The 16,227-nt window shown below is 40.1% G+C and overlaps 1 protein-coding gene across 2 annotated transcripts in view; it reads left to right on the forward strand.

The window, feature by feature from the left end:
• The window catches only part of PRKAR1B (protein kinase cAMP-dependent type I regulatory subunit beta), a 97,980-nt gene extending 83,248 nt beyond the window's left edge, over positions 1-14,732 (forward strand). For both annotated transcript variants that reach the window (XM_085301586.1, XM_085301578.1), the window contains exons 10-11: positions 11,713-11,794; positions 12,225-14,732. In XM_085301586.1, coding sequence (XP_085157712.1) covers positions 11,713-11,794; positions 12,225-12,397 — 255 coding nt within the window. In that variant the 3' untranslated portion in view covers positions 12,398-14,732. The remainder of the gene's footprint in view (positions 1-11,712; positions 11,795-12,224) is intronic.
• The last annotated feature ends 1,495 nt before the right edge of the window (positions 14,733-16,227 follow it).

A 16,227-nucleotide genomic window follows, 5' to 3' on the forward strand; every position in this document is an offset into this window, starting at 1 on the left:
CAATAGCATTTCCACTGGCCCTGCTTCGAAGTTCATCTTTGTTCAGACTGGTATTTATAATATGCAGTTGAGGTCAAAGATATAAAGCCAGGCATGTGCTTGTGTGCCATCCTGAACAGGGATGGAGGTGAAGTGCTTTGCTGAGTCAAGGGTGTTAAAATGCAAGCTGAGTTGAGCTCTTGCTGAAATTACGTTCACCTTAATACTGATTTCAGTGAGCAGTGGATCAAGCTGCACAATGCAATTTTAAGCGTAGCCATCTCTCTCCTCTGTCAGAAAGGGCCAGTGTTTCGTAGTAAGCAACTGGTTGCTCCCCTTCTTCTTCCTACCCAGTGATGTGGGACCTGTCAGTCACTGAAGCTTTTGGCCACTTCCTTCCTTCTCCTGCTTTCCCTCGCCCCACTGATAAGCACTGCAGTGCAGTCACCTAGGCTAAAGTCTGCAAAATCTGAAATCTGAGAAGTGGCGTACAATGGTTCATTTTCATAGCAATTTTGTAAAACTTCGTGTTAGCCAAATTCTCTGGTCTATTTTAGAACTTTGCAGATTTCATTCCTCTTTTGTGGCAGAAACCAGGACAACTGTATGTAAATTCTGTGAGTTGCTATGATCTCAAACATTGAAGAATAATTTATAATAGTTTAAAATGCACGGTTAAAAAATGTACTGTCAAACCCAGTAATGACTAAATCTTTAGTCCACAGTCAGAATTAACTCYTGTTACATCATCCTTCTCTGACAGCATTCAGATCACCTATCTGTTGTGTTAGGAAAAGTGAAGCTTTTTAAAAAAATGCTTGAGGRGTGGGAAAACAATATATAAGCAGTGTACACATCCAACATTTTGCTATGGAAAAAAWTTCTCACCTTGACTGGCACATGCTTGTGGCTTGTGTAAACACGTGACCAAATACTTTTGAGAGTCATCATTACTGCGGTATATCGTATATAGCCTTTTTACCATCTCATTTTCTCCGAGGTGCCTATCTCTCTGTCTTAAGCACCTGATGATCTTCACTGAGTTTATCTTCCCTGCACTTGTGTGATGAGGTGCATGGAGCAACCTCCAAGTTACCTGTTGCATTCTGAAGCTCAGACACAAGAAGTAAGGCAATTCTTAATTCCTACTAAAAATAAGTGGGAATTAGGCACTTTGAGGGCCTGGGCCTTCATCGTGGTTTTGCTYGCAAGATGTCTAAGGCAGAGAAGAAATGTTAGCCCTATGGCCAGATTCCCAAGCTAACAAATCAGCTGACCATCCTTTTCTCTTTACACTATATTTTACTACTCAAAAATGCTGGGCGTTATTTTCCGCTGCAGCTTATGTGGAAGTCATTCTCACTTTGTATTACTGGCAGACATTTGTTTATTTCTTCYCTTATTTTTGTATAAGAGTCTTTCATAAATCAATGATTGGCGAATAATAAAAATCCAGGATTATTTACTGGCTAAAGGAATACTTGCAGTGTCTTTGGCTACATAGTTCAAAGGATTTGTCTTCTCTTGGAAAGTAGCCCTAGAACTGCTGATCCTAAGCTGTAAAATAAGTTTTCTCAGGAATGATGCTATCAGCAGTCCCACAGGACTAAAATGGCAGCTGAGGAGTGATATGCTAGTGGGTCTTCCAGGACGTTGCAACTGGAAACATTGCTTATGCCAGCATCAAGAGGTATATAAGGGWTTTTTATGTTATTCTGTGTCACTAGGAGATTGGTAAACTTAGGTCATAAAGCAAAAACAATAGGAAAATGCAATATAGCAATGCTGTTCTCAAAATTTTCATAACCTCTTTTTGCACATGCTATACCCACTGCAACAGATTTATATGAATGTTTCCCCAGTTCGCTTATGACATGACAACTTGTGTAGGAGTCTTCAGTCTCATTCAGCTGTAATTCAAAACATCTGATTTGTAAACCCATAAAATTGAAGTTTATGCTGGGAATACTGACACACCCTGGCCTCTTACTGCTATCGGATACGTGGAAAACTGGGGGAATGTTTGGTGTGCACAGATGTAAAACCTGGTGCTAATAATTGGTAGTTTCATTCTTCGTATATATGTGCTCTGCTTGAATTTGCACAAAAATTAGAGTAGTAGCTATTAAGGTTTTCTTCCTGTTCAAAGCAGCCTGTGGCTTTTTATTTAGCTAGTACGTGCTTTAAGGTATTGTATATGCTGTGACTCTTCTCTCCTTAGTCTTATTCAGTAGTGTACTACACTAGAAGTCTATAAAAGCAGGTAATGAAATATCTCTCAGGGTGAGTAAGAATGGCAACACTGGCTGTTTACCCCTTAAGGTTTTCAGGAGGTTCTCAGGATTCTTATAAACTCTTTTGGCATTGAAGATGGAGCTCACAAGCCCTGATTCAGACTACTTACTCAACATGACCAAGAACATTATGGCCCCGGGCACATTAAATCTAAACTGAAATTAAAGGCATCTGGTCTTAGGAGCTAGCAGCTCTGTTCTTAACTCACCTGAGTAACATATGTCTGTGTTTACACAAAAATTCTGTGATATAAACAACACCTGAAACATACTGGTGTCCAACATGGTAGAAGAAAAATGGAGAATTCCGCAGTCTCTAGCAGAGTTCATCCCTTTCTCTGGGTCATGTTAAAACTGTCCCTTGCTGGGATGGCTTTTATCCTTGCTCTGCAAAGATACTGTTGAGATGACTACAGATTTACTGAAAGAATATGCCCCAAGGGCTTGACCATTCGCTTTATAGTGTAGATTTTGTGGAATGTGCAAGGCTGTCTCTGCAGAATTCTTCGGGAAAAGGTGACTTGGAGGAAACCTTTTTTCCTTCTGATTTTCAGAATCACAAAATGTGGTCCTTTGAATGCACAAGATTCACCAACTGCAAAGACTTAAAGAAAGCAACCTCCGAGTTGCTTTCCTTGGTGGGTTTACCTTATCTCCGTGATAAACTCTCCTCTCCCCTCAGTTTGCTCAAAGTTTTATTTGTTGCTCAGAAGCTATTGCCCTAGCTGGCCGCAGCTGCTAGCCCAGCCCTGGTCACAGCATTAGTTATGAGACTTTAATTATGATGTCTGTCTCTGACTTTTGCTTGGTCTGGTTACCTCAGTATCTACAGAATGTTTTCACAAAGAAGCAGATGGTGGTAGGAGTAATTGGGCCGTAAAACAACATTAACAACTAAAAACGATTTTCACCAGAAAGGATTTTGCGGGTAGGGTGAACGAGGTTCAGCACTGTTTTCTTGTTTTCTCTCTCTTGCATTCAACACTGCCCATTCTGTAGGTGGTAGCATTCTGCACTGTCTGCTTCCAAGACATGATAACTGTAAGGTCAGTCACAAATATGAACAGTTGATGAATAACCCATTATAGAGTCACTTTTATGTTGACTCAGTGGACATTTCCTGGCTTCAGAGAGAGTAAAGATAATGGCTAGCTTTGTAGAAAGAAAGAATCTCTAAAATGCAACATTTTTTTTCCTTTGTGACTTTTATTGCTTTGTACACTGACATGTCTGAGGGAGGAAAACAGTGCATTGTTGCCAATAATCCACAGCGCTTGGCACAGACAGTCTTTAAAATCTGGCACCAGGATGAATATTAATTCAGTTGTTTTCCCACAGAAGCTACTGATTAGTCAAGGCCAAGTATCCCTGAGATGATTCATTAAAATCTAGCACCTGAGACCACCTTTACTGAGTGGATCTGCTTTCTGTCACCACTACAACAGGTAGACTGAGTATGTGACAAAAAGGGGCAAGTAAAATTCTAGAACGAAGTGAAGATAAAAATGAAGATAGACTCCAAATGCCAAGCAGTGGTGCAACCACTTTGCAGCTTTCTGCCAGCAGCAGCTGGGCATAAAGCCAGATTAACTAGCCGTGGAGGATTATCCCCCAGGGAAGGGGCTCCTCCCATGACTGAGAGCGGTATCATTACCCCCGTGTCACCGTCTCCTTGCTGCCAGGCTGGGAAGTATGTCCCGGGCTTCCCAGTCCCAGCTAGCAACTAGTGCAATGTAAAAGAAGCCTGGGAGTAGTGTGGCCCAGAGTCCGGGAAGTCCAGAGGCCGCCCCGGCGTTGTCCTCTCCACGCTACTGCTCGGGTTAGGAGTATGGAGCCTCCTAACCCACGGGTGCATGGATGTCGGACACCTGCCTGATCTTGCCTGATTTTAGCGCTGCTACTGTGGCTCAAGGGCAACATTTTGAAGTCAGGAGACTATAAAGCTCGATGTTTTGATTCTGAAAAGCCTTTCAACAAAAAAGAGTTTAGCCAAAATCCCCAAATTTGCATTCTTTGTGAGGAGTGGGAATTATTCACGAGACAGAACTCTGAGCAGAAACACTTGAACTTGCAGTTTCACCTAAGGGTTGCGGGTATCTCCATGCAAGCATGAGGCAGATTGCAATTGGTACAGCATATTCTGCTTCTTTTGGCTTTGCACTAAGTTTACAGATCTCTCTCAGCCTGACTTTTGTCTTGTTCTATCTAATAATAACACTTCTTTTGCTTCAAGGGGAGTACATTTGCGTATAGCACAGGTTTAATGCAGACTGCATCAAAGAAATCCTGAAGGGGAAGATTGTCTTAGATACGGGGGTAGGAGGGTGAACAAAATGAGCTAAAAGGCCTCCCCATGTCAAATGTCTATGATTTTAAATAGTAAATGAACAAGGCAAAAGGATTTCTTGGTGATTAATGACTGGCTGGATGTAGTCATGTCTGGGCCTTAACCCTGGCCTCTCGCATATCCCTAGGAAATGCCCTGTGGCTCACTTGTTTCTGCTGTTTTAAGCTACACTTATTTTATGATTGATTGCCATTTTTAAAAGTACCTTTATGTTTGTGGCTATCTTGATAACTCTTTCAGACCGCTTTGTGCCTCTCTTTCTTGGGTGCGGATGTTGTTTCTAAACTGATATATATGTGCCTATGTTACCACATCTGGAGAGTAGAAGTGATGGGAGTTTAGCAATACGTGCAGTAGTCTTAAGCAGGTGAGGTGTAAGTGGTACACACATGTTGTTTGATATTGAACTTGGCTGTAGAGCTAATGTGTAGGATTCGTGCCAGCAGGGTAGTACAGTTGGCTTTTTATCTTTGCTAGATTGCAGTGTGCATTAGTGTTGTTGTAAATTATGGCCAATAAGAATACGAGGCATAAATGTTATAACGTTAAGCTGATTGTTTAATGATAATCGTACACATTGTCGCTGTTTCTGTATAAAGTCACTTTCTGAACTACTCTTCTCTCTTGAGAAGACTATATGGAAATCATGGTGCTCCCATGATAACTATAGCACTCATTTGACATTGCACTGTTGAATCCTAAGGATACTCCCAAGGTACTTGCTGACTAAAAATCCACTGGAATCAGTGGCACCTAGAATTTCCAGAGTGCGTAAAAGTTGTCAGTAGCTTCTGTTTTTGACTTAGGCATAGTCTTGTCTCTCCACTGTAATCTAGAGTGAACCATCGTGGATGAAGAAAAGAATAATTTGCTAGCTAAAGATAAGAAACCAAACAACAACCACTTTTTCAGATAATGCAAACTTGAGGTTTTTTTTGTAGACCTTACTCATATAAATAATAACGGACACATCATGGAAGGCAGTTACAAAAGTAAAGTTTGCAGAACTGGACCAAATTTATTAGAGGTTTTACATCAAAGACAGTCAAACTGATTTAAATGATTTTTTAAAGAGGAAGGTGAAGCATCAGCTGACAGATCTTAGCAGGTCTGTAAGGTTTGTTAGACAATCCAGGATTTCCAGGATATTTGTAGCATCAGGAGCTACAACTTTTGGTGCTCCTTAATTTAAGCTAATGATGTGGAGATGCTCCATGAATGACTTAATCACTTAAATTAACCAGGAAATGGGAGATATGATTAAATAGGGTGCTAGTATTGTTGTAGCTATGATAATGTAAGAATACCTGTACGGCATTTGTAGACAGGTCAATAGTAACTTTTATTAGATGTATCTGGAGAACTAGACAATTTGAAGAAAGGCTTGTGGACCAAGAAGCTTTTTGCTTTTTCAAGCTGTGCTTGCTGGTCTAATAAAAGAACTTCCACAAACTTTGTCTTGCCTACAATTACATAAAATACTCCTAGAATCATACTATGTGAAAGATCTTTTAATTCATTTTAGACCTGCTATAGCTCCCATTAAAACCAATAGGAGTCTTTACATTGAGTCCAGTGTGATTTCATATAGGTATAGGAATGCTTTTATACCATTTCACAGCTTCTTCTTTAGTCTTTTGTGGTTAACTTAGCAAAGATTTAAGAGCAACATATAATGAGGGCTTGTGTTACTGAGGAGTGAGGAGAAACTTATCTTTTGAGTGTGTGAATTATACAGTGTGTGGATTAATAAAGTGAGAAAGAGCAAAGGTATGTTCATAATAGCAAGTGGTAGAGTTAATCGCAATGGCAGATGGATAGGGCTGACCCTTTTCATCTCTGATTCTATAGACTGCTTTGTTCTTCTCTAGTGGATGGTGCAAAAGGAAACAGAATAGGCTAGAAAAACCTTCCAAGCTCAAAACTAGGATAGAAATGTAACATTTTGAGGGCATCAGAGAAAAAAAAAGTCTTCCTTGCTTTTCTTTACAAAAGTAAATAAATAAATAAGAAATGGAAATAGAAACAGTAACTTCTTGCCTATAAAAATTAGAGTTCATTTCTGTAAGAATTAGAAATGTATCCTGTATACCTAGTGCATCAAGAGGATATAGAAATTGTCATTGCATACAACTATGACAGTATAAATACACTTTCTTCACTTTTTTATAATGATAAATGTCTGTTATTATAGAGGGAGCCTGACTATATTTTTTACTATTTGCTGTATTTCTAAGGTGAGAGGTTAAACCAGTGAAAACATCAACAGGATTGAGTTCTAAACTCAAAAGTTAAAAAAGCAATACTCAATTTCCCTTCCCACCTTCCGTCCGTAGTAAGCTGCCATCCCATGCTCTGCAGCCTGTCCTACCATACCGGTGACAAGGATGCATGACTGGCYGGCACATTTCGCCTCGTTGTACTGCCTTGCAACGCATAACCCCACTGATCCACACAGCTTCTGCTCCTGAAGTGGAGGAAAAACTACAAGATTTCACTTTTTATCACCTTGTTGAACACTGCTCTTTTATAGCCAGGCTACTTAGGCCAACTCCTGGCCCCAGGATTCGTGCTTACATATAAAAATAGGTCTTCTGGAGCAATTCACACTCATAAAGATATGCAGGCCTAGGAAAGGTAATGTTGATCCAGATGGGCTACTGTGTTTAACACTAGGATGTCTAACTCATCCATGTGGTCCAATAGTTTAGAAGTGAAACATCTGTCAAAATCTCATTACTTTGGAGAGCAGGGGAGCTCATGGATTATAAACCATAATTTATTCGTTACGTCTTAAATTATGATGCTGTTTCCAGGCTGTAAATTTTTACAAAACAAACTGCTGATGCATTTGAAAGACATGAATAAATTCTCTGTGCCCGTGACAGTTTGCAGAGGGAGTGGACAGGTGCGTGGGGTGAGCATGGGAGGTAGGCGGTGATGGCACATTGCTTTTGGAGCTGCTACTCTTGTTGATTTTGCAATAAGATGCCTGTATTTACTTGGAGGAGAGGAGAGAAGGTTAATGATATCAGTTCCTAGGAATACAGACACTCCTCAGTGACTGAAAGGGAATATTCCTGGATCTACTGAAGATCATCATTTCACTCCCAAATGTCTGCTAGGAGAAAGAAATGCCTGACTGCATTCAGTTTCGTATCATCACAAAGTGCTGATTTATTAAGTGGTGTCAAACTTCTTCACAGTGCTTGAGCCTGTGCTCTGAAGGTTTTGCTCTGTGGCGTAGGAGGCTGAAACAACTATCAATGTACAAGACACTTTTTAAAATAGAGCAGCACTAAATGGCCTGATCCTGCAAATCTAGGCTCATGCAGTTTATTCCACTGAGACTGATCCTGCCAAGTTCTGTATGCCCCTGAAGGGGAAATCTTTCCCACTGAGAGCAAGTGTTTTTAGGAGGTGAGAGTGAGCCATTTGATTCCCTACTAGATAACACCCATGCCTCCCAGGACAGGGCTCTTATTTATTCATTCATATCATTTATATGTGGTAGGGTTTGCTAAAGCACAAAAAGGATAGAAAGATCAAAAGCTGTATTGGAAACATTTGACAAGTAAACTAAAATGAAATAAAACGATGAAACTAGCAGTGGGACCAAGGGTAGGGGTTAGCACCCCATTCGTTTAGTTTGACAACTTCGTTAAGTATGTCTTTATTATTTTATTTTTGTGTCTTTATTATTTTATTTTTGTTTTGCCCTGGTTATACTGTTCATATGCAGTTGGGCTTTTCCTCTAATGCAGTTAAAATAATGTTGGTTTCCAGAGATAAGATACGTTACGTGAAGGTGATACAGACAGATAATTATAAATACATCTTCTTTGTTTAATGGTGTGGACAGTCTTCCCGTGAAGGTCACTCTGACAATACTCCAGGAAGTACTTCTGGAGTTGGCGACTTCTGCAATGACAGGCCAAAATGTTAATCAGTTCTTACATCTGGGTGCTTGTTGTCAGGGTTTCAGGAAACTTCTTTTGCTCCGTGATAGACCTGTTCTCACTGGGCAACGGGAAAAGCCTATGTGACTGTTAAAACAAGAGTGGAAAAATATGTATCTGGAATATGCATTGCTTTATCCTGCCAAGCCAAGTGTTTATTGTGGAGGCCAGACACATCTGTCCTTCTCCAACAGATATCATGGTGTTTCTTGGATTAAAAAGGCCGGCCGTAGTGGAAGAGTGGAAGAAATTGCTTCAGAAAACTGACTTATTGAAGTCCTGTATCATGTGGACCCTGTCAAAAAATATTAGCCACAATAAAAGCTGACACTAGGGGAGATGAAAGCAATATTGCTTGATACTGTGATTACTTCTGCAGCATCATGCTCAAGATGGGCAGTGGGGAATTGACTCCTTTTTTCATTTGACCTGAGCAATCAATATGGTTACTTTGGAGATTTTTTGTTTTATGTAGAAAAACATCTGTAATAAAAGTTTAAAAAACAGTTTTGGGAAAGAGAATGGAGACATAGATTACAGACAGCTATTTGGGTCAAGGGGTTAGGTTTTTGCCAGGCTCCAGATGGGGACTGAGAGGACAACAGAGGCTGGAAGTGATTTTGAAGCTAATTCTGTCTACATTGCACAAGCAATAAGAAAAACATCAATTTAGGCCTGTGAGCTGCACCTGATCTGAAGTTTGGCAAGACAGTCGTTATTCCCTACATGAGATATTCCGAGAATGCTGCTTGTATATGAATGTTTATTCTGAAGACTRTTACAGTAAGTGTGAATAACAAAACTCATTACTCTACCTTTGCATTTTCAGCCCCTGGCAGATTTACTGGAAGATCTTGGAAAACAGCACCTTTGGCTAAACAATTTACTTATATCAAGGATAAGGAATTCTTGCTGGAAACATGACAGGCACCAAAGCACTTTCTTATATTCAGTCCTCTTTTCAGTTAGTTCTGTAGATAGCCTTACACTTGCTGCATACAGTTTTATGTGCATGATCAGATTTTAATAGCGAAAAAAAAAAAGAGAAAAAAGACCAAAGCCAACTTCCCCCTGAATATATGGGCTTATCTTTGAGCAACTGGAAACTGATCCTGCACTAACCTCTTTCAACTCGGGTGCAGTTGCTTATGCAAGCTGTGCCTAGCACACATATCTGAATCTTAGGCCATCAGTTCTCTGGCACTTTGAGAGTGAAAGCTTTGCAGCCAAGAAGAATTTTGTGATTGTTTTCAACCAGGATTTGCAGCCCTGGCGCTTATTCAGGGTTTTTGTAGTAATGATATGGTGTGTAGCTGGTGGGGTGGAATAGTAAATTTTCATGACCATTGTAATGTGTTGACAGTGTGATATCTAGTAGCTCATACTAAGCACGGGTTATTCATAATGGGCAAAAGGAGAAATTGTAACTTTTAATGTGTCAGATTAATTTGAGAAACATCAGCTGCATATAAATCTCAACAGATGCGCATTACTTGCATTTTGGGGTCTAGTTCTTGGCATGATCAAGAAATAAGGTTTACCTCCTCATTTATATAATATATAAATGTAGCAGTTATAGGTTAAGCTAGAGAGTTACCCAGCAATTCCTGAAGTGTATCAGCTTAAAAATAGCCCTGTTATGAAATAGGATGTTCTACAATGAAACAGTATCGCAGCATCTTGGTAGTGCTTGCTCAGAAGAAAGCAAATTATGATAATTTGCTACATTATCCTTGATATTCTACTGCTGTTGGTCATTTCTGCCCCTCTCCAGGTTCTAGAAAAGCATGAATCAGATCTGAAGTAGCCTGACATTGGCGTTCAGATTTGAAAGCCAATGACAATGTTAAGGAATCTGCAGGATATATTTAAACACAGCGCAAAGGTGGAAGGGAGGAGTCTGCAGGGTGCTGAGTGCCTTTCGCTGCACCCAAGCCAAGGTGTACGAGGGTGCTCAGCATCTCCTCAAGTGCCCTCACCCTCACCTGGGGTACACAAACGTCCCTCTGCCCGAGGACGCTGCAGAGTGTTTGCAGCTGGCTGATCTGCGCTCAGTACTCTGCCCTGGAGGGAGGCTTTTGCTCCAGCGTAGAGCGGTGCTGCCGTGGCTGCAGGCGCTGAGGGCAGAGGAGCCAAGCGGTGGGAGACGCTGCGGGCTGGTGCTCCCCAGTCTATTTATTAGCTTTTAAAAACTTTAACAGTTAAAAATCAAAATATGTTAACATTTTGCCCCTACCTATGCTTTTGGTTTGGTCTCAGAAGGTAATTTCATAAGTTACTGTCTTTTTCTCCCCCCCCCTTTTTTTTTGCAGAAAACCAGATACCGTCTCTGTTCTTCTACAAAAACTTTATGCCACAAATAATTTAAGGTTTCCTTCAGGTTAGAATATTTCTGTATGTAAAACCTCTTTGAAGGTTTAAATAGAGTGTTACTGAGTTTTGACATGTATTAGCATGTGCCAAATACTGCAGTTATTAACGGTAATGTAGACAAGACACATTCCATCTCTCAAGCGATTGACTCACAGGTGTCCAGATCACTAAAGGCCACGAGCAGGCGAAGCCACTAAAAAAAACAACTCTCTGTTGCAGCAAGCATTAAAAGCTCCCTTTATCAACAATCTCAGCAGGAGATCCAGGGAATGATCAGGTTAGGCATAAACTCTAGTCGCTGTCTCACAAATTATGTCCCAGGACAACGAGTGGGAAAATTACCTTTTTATTCCTTGTGATGTAGATCTTTTCTACATCTCTGGTAAAGTTCTAYAGCAACTCATAATATACTTTTAAACCATATTAATACGTGACCTAATACATGGTGTGCATTATTTAAATAGCAGTTACTGAGTTTTATCCTATTCCTCTTGGCTTTTGTGGGAGCAGAATCTATCTGCATCCAAACAGCACTGCATTCATAAAAGTGAAATCARTTTTGCATTACTGATGGATTTTTTAATTCCTTATTTCCTTTCATTCATGTACAAGAAATTGACTGAGATTGTTCCCTCTCTTTTAGCAGAACTAAGGGATTGTGACGGRTGTCCTGCGAGAAGAAATACTCTGGATTCAGTACTTCTTAATGGTGTAACAGGTTTAAAGAAGGCAAGCTAACTTTCCACACTTTTGTTCCCAGGGCACAGCTTCAGTTCTCCAGCGCAGATCTGATAATGAGGAGTATGTAGAAGTTGGAAGACTTGGTCCATCAGATTATTTTGGTAAGAAAATTCAGTTTAATATAATTCAGAAAGACAAATGGAATTGATAAATGTAGTTACTCTCTGAATTGGTTTTCTGCTTTTTAATGGACAAGGAGGTTATGCATAGGTCAGCCCCTGCTTTCAGCAATATGGAGAGATTTCATTGAAGCTGAAAATATTCCTTGGTTTACACCAATGTAACTGACAGGAGACAGATCCGGAATCAGCAAAACATTCTGAATACGTTTGTTTTCGAAAGGCATTTTACACGCATGCATTATGCATGTGTAATGCATTCGTTCTGTCAACAGAATTATGTAAAGTGTCTATCAAGATAAATATAAAAGAGTACATTTTACAATCAAAGCAACTGTATGGTGGCTAGAATATACACCCTTCCAAAAAAGAAGCACAGAATGTGTGACAACGTATTTATCCCTGTTTCCAGGTGAGATAGCGTTATTGCTCAATCGGCCCCGGGCTGCTACAGTGGTGGCACGTGGACCCCTGAAGTGTGTAAAGCTAGATCGTCCCCGCTTTGAACGAGTGCTTGGTCCTTGTTCTGAAATCCTCAAGAGAAACATTCAGAGATACAACAGTTTCATTTCGCTCACTGTCTAAGTGATTTCTTTTGGAAAGCTGCCTTTGTGTGACCTTGTGCACTTAAATTTGCGCTGTGCAGCTCCATAGCTTTATGAAGAAAAAAAAGTGTGCATTTTATGTGTATTTTTCTGTTTATGTCATGCACTGGATGTCAGTTCAAATCTTATGTATCATTTAAGCAGGAAGACAACTGTTTGGATAAGACTAGCTTTGGGGAACTGTTCATGGAAGATTAGGCTTTTGGCTTGCAGGCAAGATTCTTACCTATTGCTGGATCAAATAGCTTAGATGGCATTTTTAACTATTTAAAATACATATGAATTTCTATTTCCTCATTATTTTACACCTCTCTTTAAAGTTGGTCTTATTCACCTTTTGTCAAGCTCCTTAGAGGGACTATGTCCCTCTACCTGTCACTTTTAAAAGACTTTTTACTGGTTATAGACTGGAGGTTTCTGAAATCCCACATGGTAAGTGACAGTGGCACAGTTTAAGAGGGAAGGATAGAGGAAGGTTTTGATCATTCCAGTATGCCAAGGGGAAGTAAAACTTTGGGTCATTTTGCCTGTGGCTTAGATACGGTGGGCCATATTCCTCCCTGTTACAAGCTCATCCAAGCTGGCTTTGTGACACTGAGGATATACTAAGCCAAGCAGTCTGCTCCTGCTCAGTCTTCTAGGAGAAGATTTCAATGGACAATGTTTTGTAAGAATTTTAATGGAGCCTTAAAGACCCTAAGTTCTTTGTTTTCAACTTTTTTAAAATGAGAGTCTGCATTAGATCCCTTAAAAGTGAATGGGAACTCTCCACTGAATTAAGAGGCTTAGAAGCATATTTACCTGCACCAGGGTGTCTTCAACCACTTCTCTGAATATTATATGAAATGCTGAAGAGATGGTGCCAGATGCACATCAGAGGCATCAACAGCAGTTTGTTGGTACCCTTTTTGCATAAGGGCCATTTAATTAAATGTATATGCCTTTGTTTTTGTATATGACCAGGATTTTCTGAAAGCAGAATACATGCTTCAGAATGACATCCTTCTTCCAAAAGATATGTATTGCATAAGAAAAAGTACCAGGATCTTGCAACAAATTCCTAGTGCCTAAGCTCTTCGATGTGTGTGCACTCATGTTGACATTTGTTGCTGCCCTATGGAAAGAGCGGGCTYCTCTTCAGTGGAGCTTTTTGCAGGTCCAGACTTCACTCTGTTGTGCAGCCCTCAAGGATAGGATCATTTTGATTATTCTTTGGGGAAGCTTTTCCTTTGAAGGAAAACTTCTCCTTGCTAACAGCAGCAAAGCTCTGAATCTCAGCTACTCGAAATAGCACTGCCCACTTCTCATTTGTGGCAAAACTGTATTTCTTCTTTATGATAGCATTCTTCTGTCTGAATAAATAAGAACTTTCCATACTTTTTACATGCCAGAATTTATGTAATGAAATAAGGTGGTAATCTCCTGTTTGAAACTAGAGGTATAAATTTAAGAACATGGCTAAAGTAACTCATATTGATGTGTAATGTGCTCTCTTGCTTGGAATTAAAAAAACTGTCTTGAGATTTTTCTTGACTCCCACCAAGAAGCCTCTTGCGTCCCAATATTCTAATACCTGCCCGGGAGAGCGGTCTTTACAGAGCTAACTGCTTCTCAGCTTCAGAATCCAAGTCCTCTCCTCATTTCAAAATGCTTAATTTATTTCGGCATATTTCAGTGGTCCTACCAATGTATATTAGTTGCTACTATTTATTATGATTATGTTATGCTTCTTGCTTGTATTATTAAATATGAACATCCACATTTTTCAACCTTGCAATTTTATGACAAACATTTATATAGGCACTCCCATTATATATATATATATATATATATACACATCTATATGTGTGTGTATATATATATAATGTCTATGCATTTGCAAAACTCATGATTTGCTTTACTGTTTTTGTATTCTTTTGTGCAATTAAAAAAACGTTAAGTTACAAGTCCCTCATGTATGCTATTTTACCAGTTGCATTTCCGTTGCTGTATTGGTAAAAACTTGCAAGTGTTTGGCATAATATACAAGAAACATTTTATTGTTGAAYACCAAGTAGTGGCCTCACTGTTTAGAAAGTTACTTGGGCACACACAGAGAACAGATTCTTTGCTATAAACCTTTACAGATCATGGAAAATACCTTTGAATTATGGTTCTGTTATAAGCAATCTCTAGAGAAGTGTAACCATTTAACACCAAGGTTCCTATGCTTGAAGTGGCACAAAATGATACTCCATGACAATTTAAAGATAATTGTAATATTTGCAGTGGATGATGGGACAGAATTACAGTATGAATAAAATCCTTCTACATTATATGTTGCAGTTGTGGGTTTGTTAATAGTGGAAGTCTGTATGAATAGAAGTCATGTTCTGTTTAAAATCTGCATGTGATAAAAAATTTGAACTCTGTTGAAAATAATCAGATGCAAAGGGACAAAAAATAGGCCAAGAATCCTAGTGCTATATATAGTAATGGAAACCAATCTGTTTTTCTGGAGAATTAGCATGGAGAAAAAAAATTTGGTGTTTAAATGTAACCATATATGTCTATATAAAGAAACAGGGATTCAAGGTGTCTCTAGGATCTTCATATTATTGTTTCAAAGTCAGTTTAGCAAAGAATTTAAGCATGCGGGAAACGTGAAGTATTTGAGCTGTCTCACTGATTTTAGGAACCCTGTGCAGAGCTTTGAAACCCGCAGGAGTACTGATGCAGCCTGTCACATAGATAGCTGGCCGAGCAGGGAAGGACAAACTCTTTCTTCCTCAAAGGCAAATGCTGTTCTCCTTTTCCCCCAAAGCCATGCACAAAGCCCAGGGTCCCATCTACCGTGGGGGTTTGTTCTGGTCATTCCTCTCGACATTTAGCCTTGTGTACCTTTTTAGAAGTGCAGCTTCCTCAAGACTGTGGCGCCAGTGGGCTTCTGGCAAGCAGATGGCTGCACTCTATCGCTGCCATGACTTGTGTTGGTGCAATGGGCTGGCCAACAAGAAGTAAATGCAGGACAGACTTCTCAATGAATACAAGGCCTCTCAAGGAACCACTTGCGTATCACACATCTGGATGAGCCAGTATTGGCTGAGACTAGACTAGAGGTGTATGACTTCTTGCTGAGAAAGGGGTTTTTAGTGTGTCATTTGTGCCACATACAACCTGTGGTGTCAGCTGGAGCTCTGGCAACGCAGAAGGAGGCACATAGTGGTCCCACCTTGCCTCCAGCGCCTGAGCCATTGCCCCAGGCAGCCTGTGGGGTCCGTTGCTCACTCTATGCGGCTTCTCCGCAGTGGCCCCACATAGCACTCTTGGGCGGCTCCCTGCAGCTCGGGGAGACGCAGCTTTCCAGCTTTCCATTTCTGGAGTGTGTTATTTTTCCCCTTTCACTATGATTCAGGCGGGAAAGACTCATCTTTCCTGAGAATTACTCACATTATGTAGTAATCAAAAGTGACCACTCTCTCTGAGGTCCTTCCAGAAGGACATTACCAGCCCACATTTGCCAGAAGAAGTGCATCTCAACACACCTCATTGTCATTCTTTTTTCGGTTGATTTTAATTGTATCACAGCCATTTCAGGACTCCAGGGCGAAAGTAAAGATTTTTTTTAATAGAAACTAATTGTACCTTTAGCGTTTGTTTTACATGACCCCTATGGCTGGCCATGCTTTAGGGTGTGGAGCAGCTCACTGTAAGAAGTCTTAAACATTCCTACTGCTTTGTGGCAATGGGTGCTTAAAGTTGAATCATCTCTTTGAATCCTCAGTCCTCAAGCAAGCACAGTCTAACACCGTGTTAYGCATTCATGTGTTA

Source organism: Rhea americana, unplaced genomic scaffold (assembly GCF_003343005.1).
Source record: "Rhea americana isolate MKP2758 unplaced genomic scaffold, rheAme1 scaffold_10, whole genome shotgun sequence".
Classification (NCBI taxonomy): domain Eukaryota; kingdom Metazoa; phylum Chordata; class Aves; order Rheiformes; family Rheidae; genus Rhea; species Rhea americana.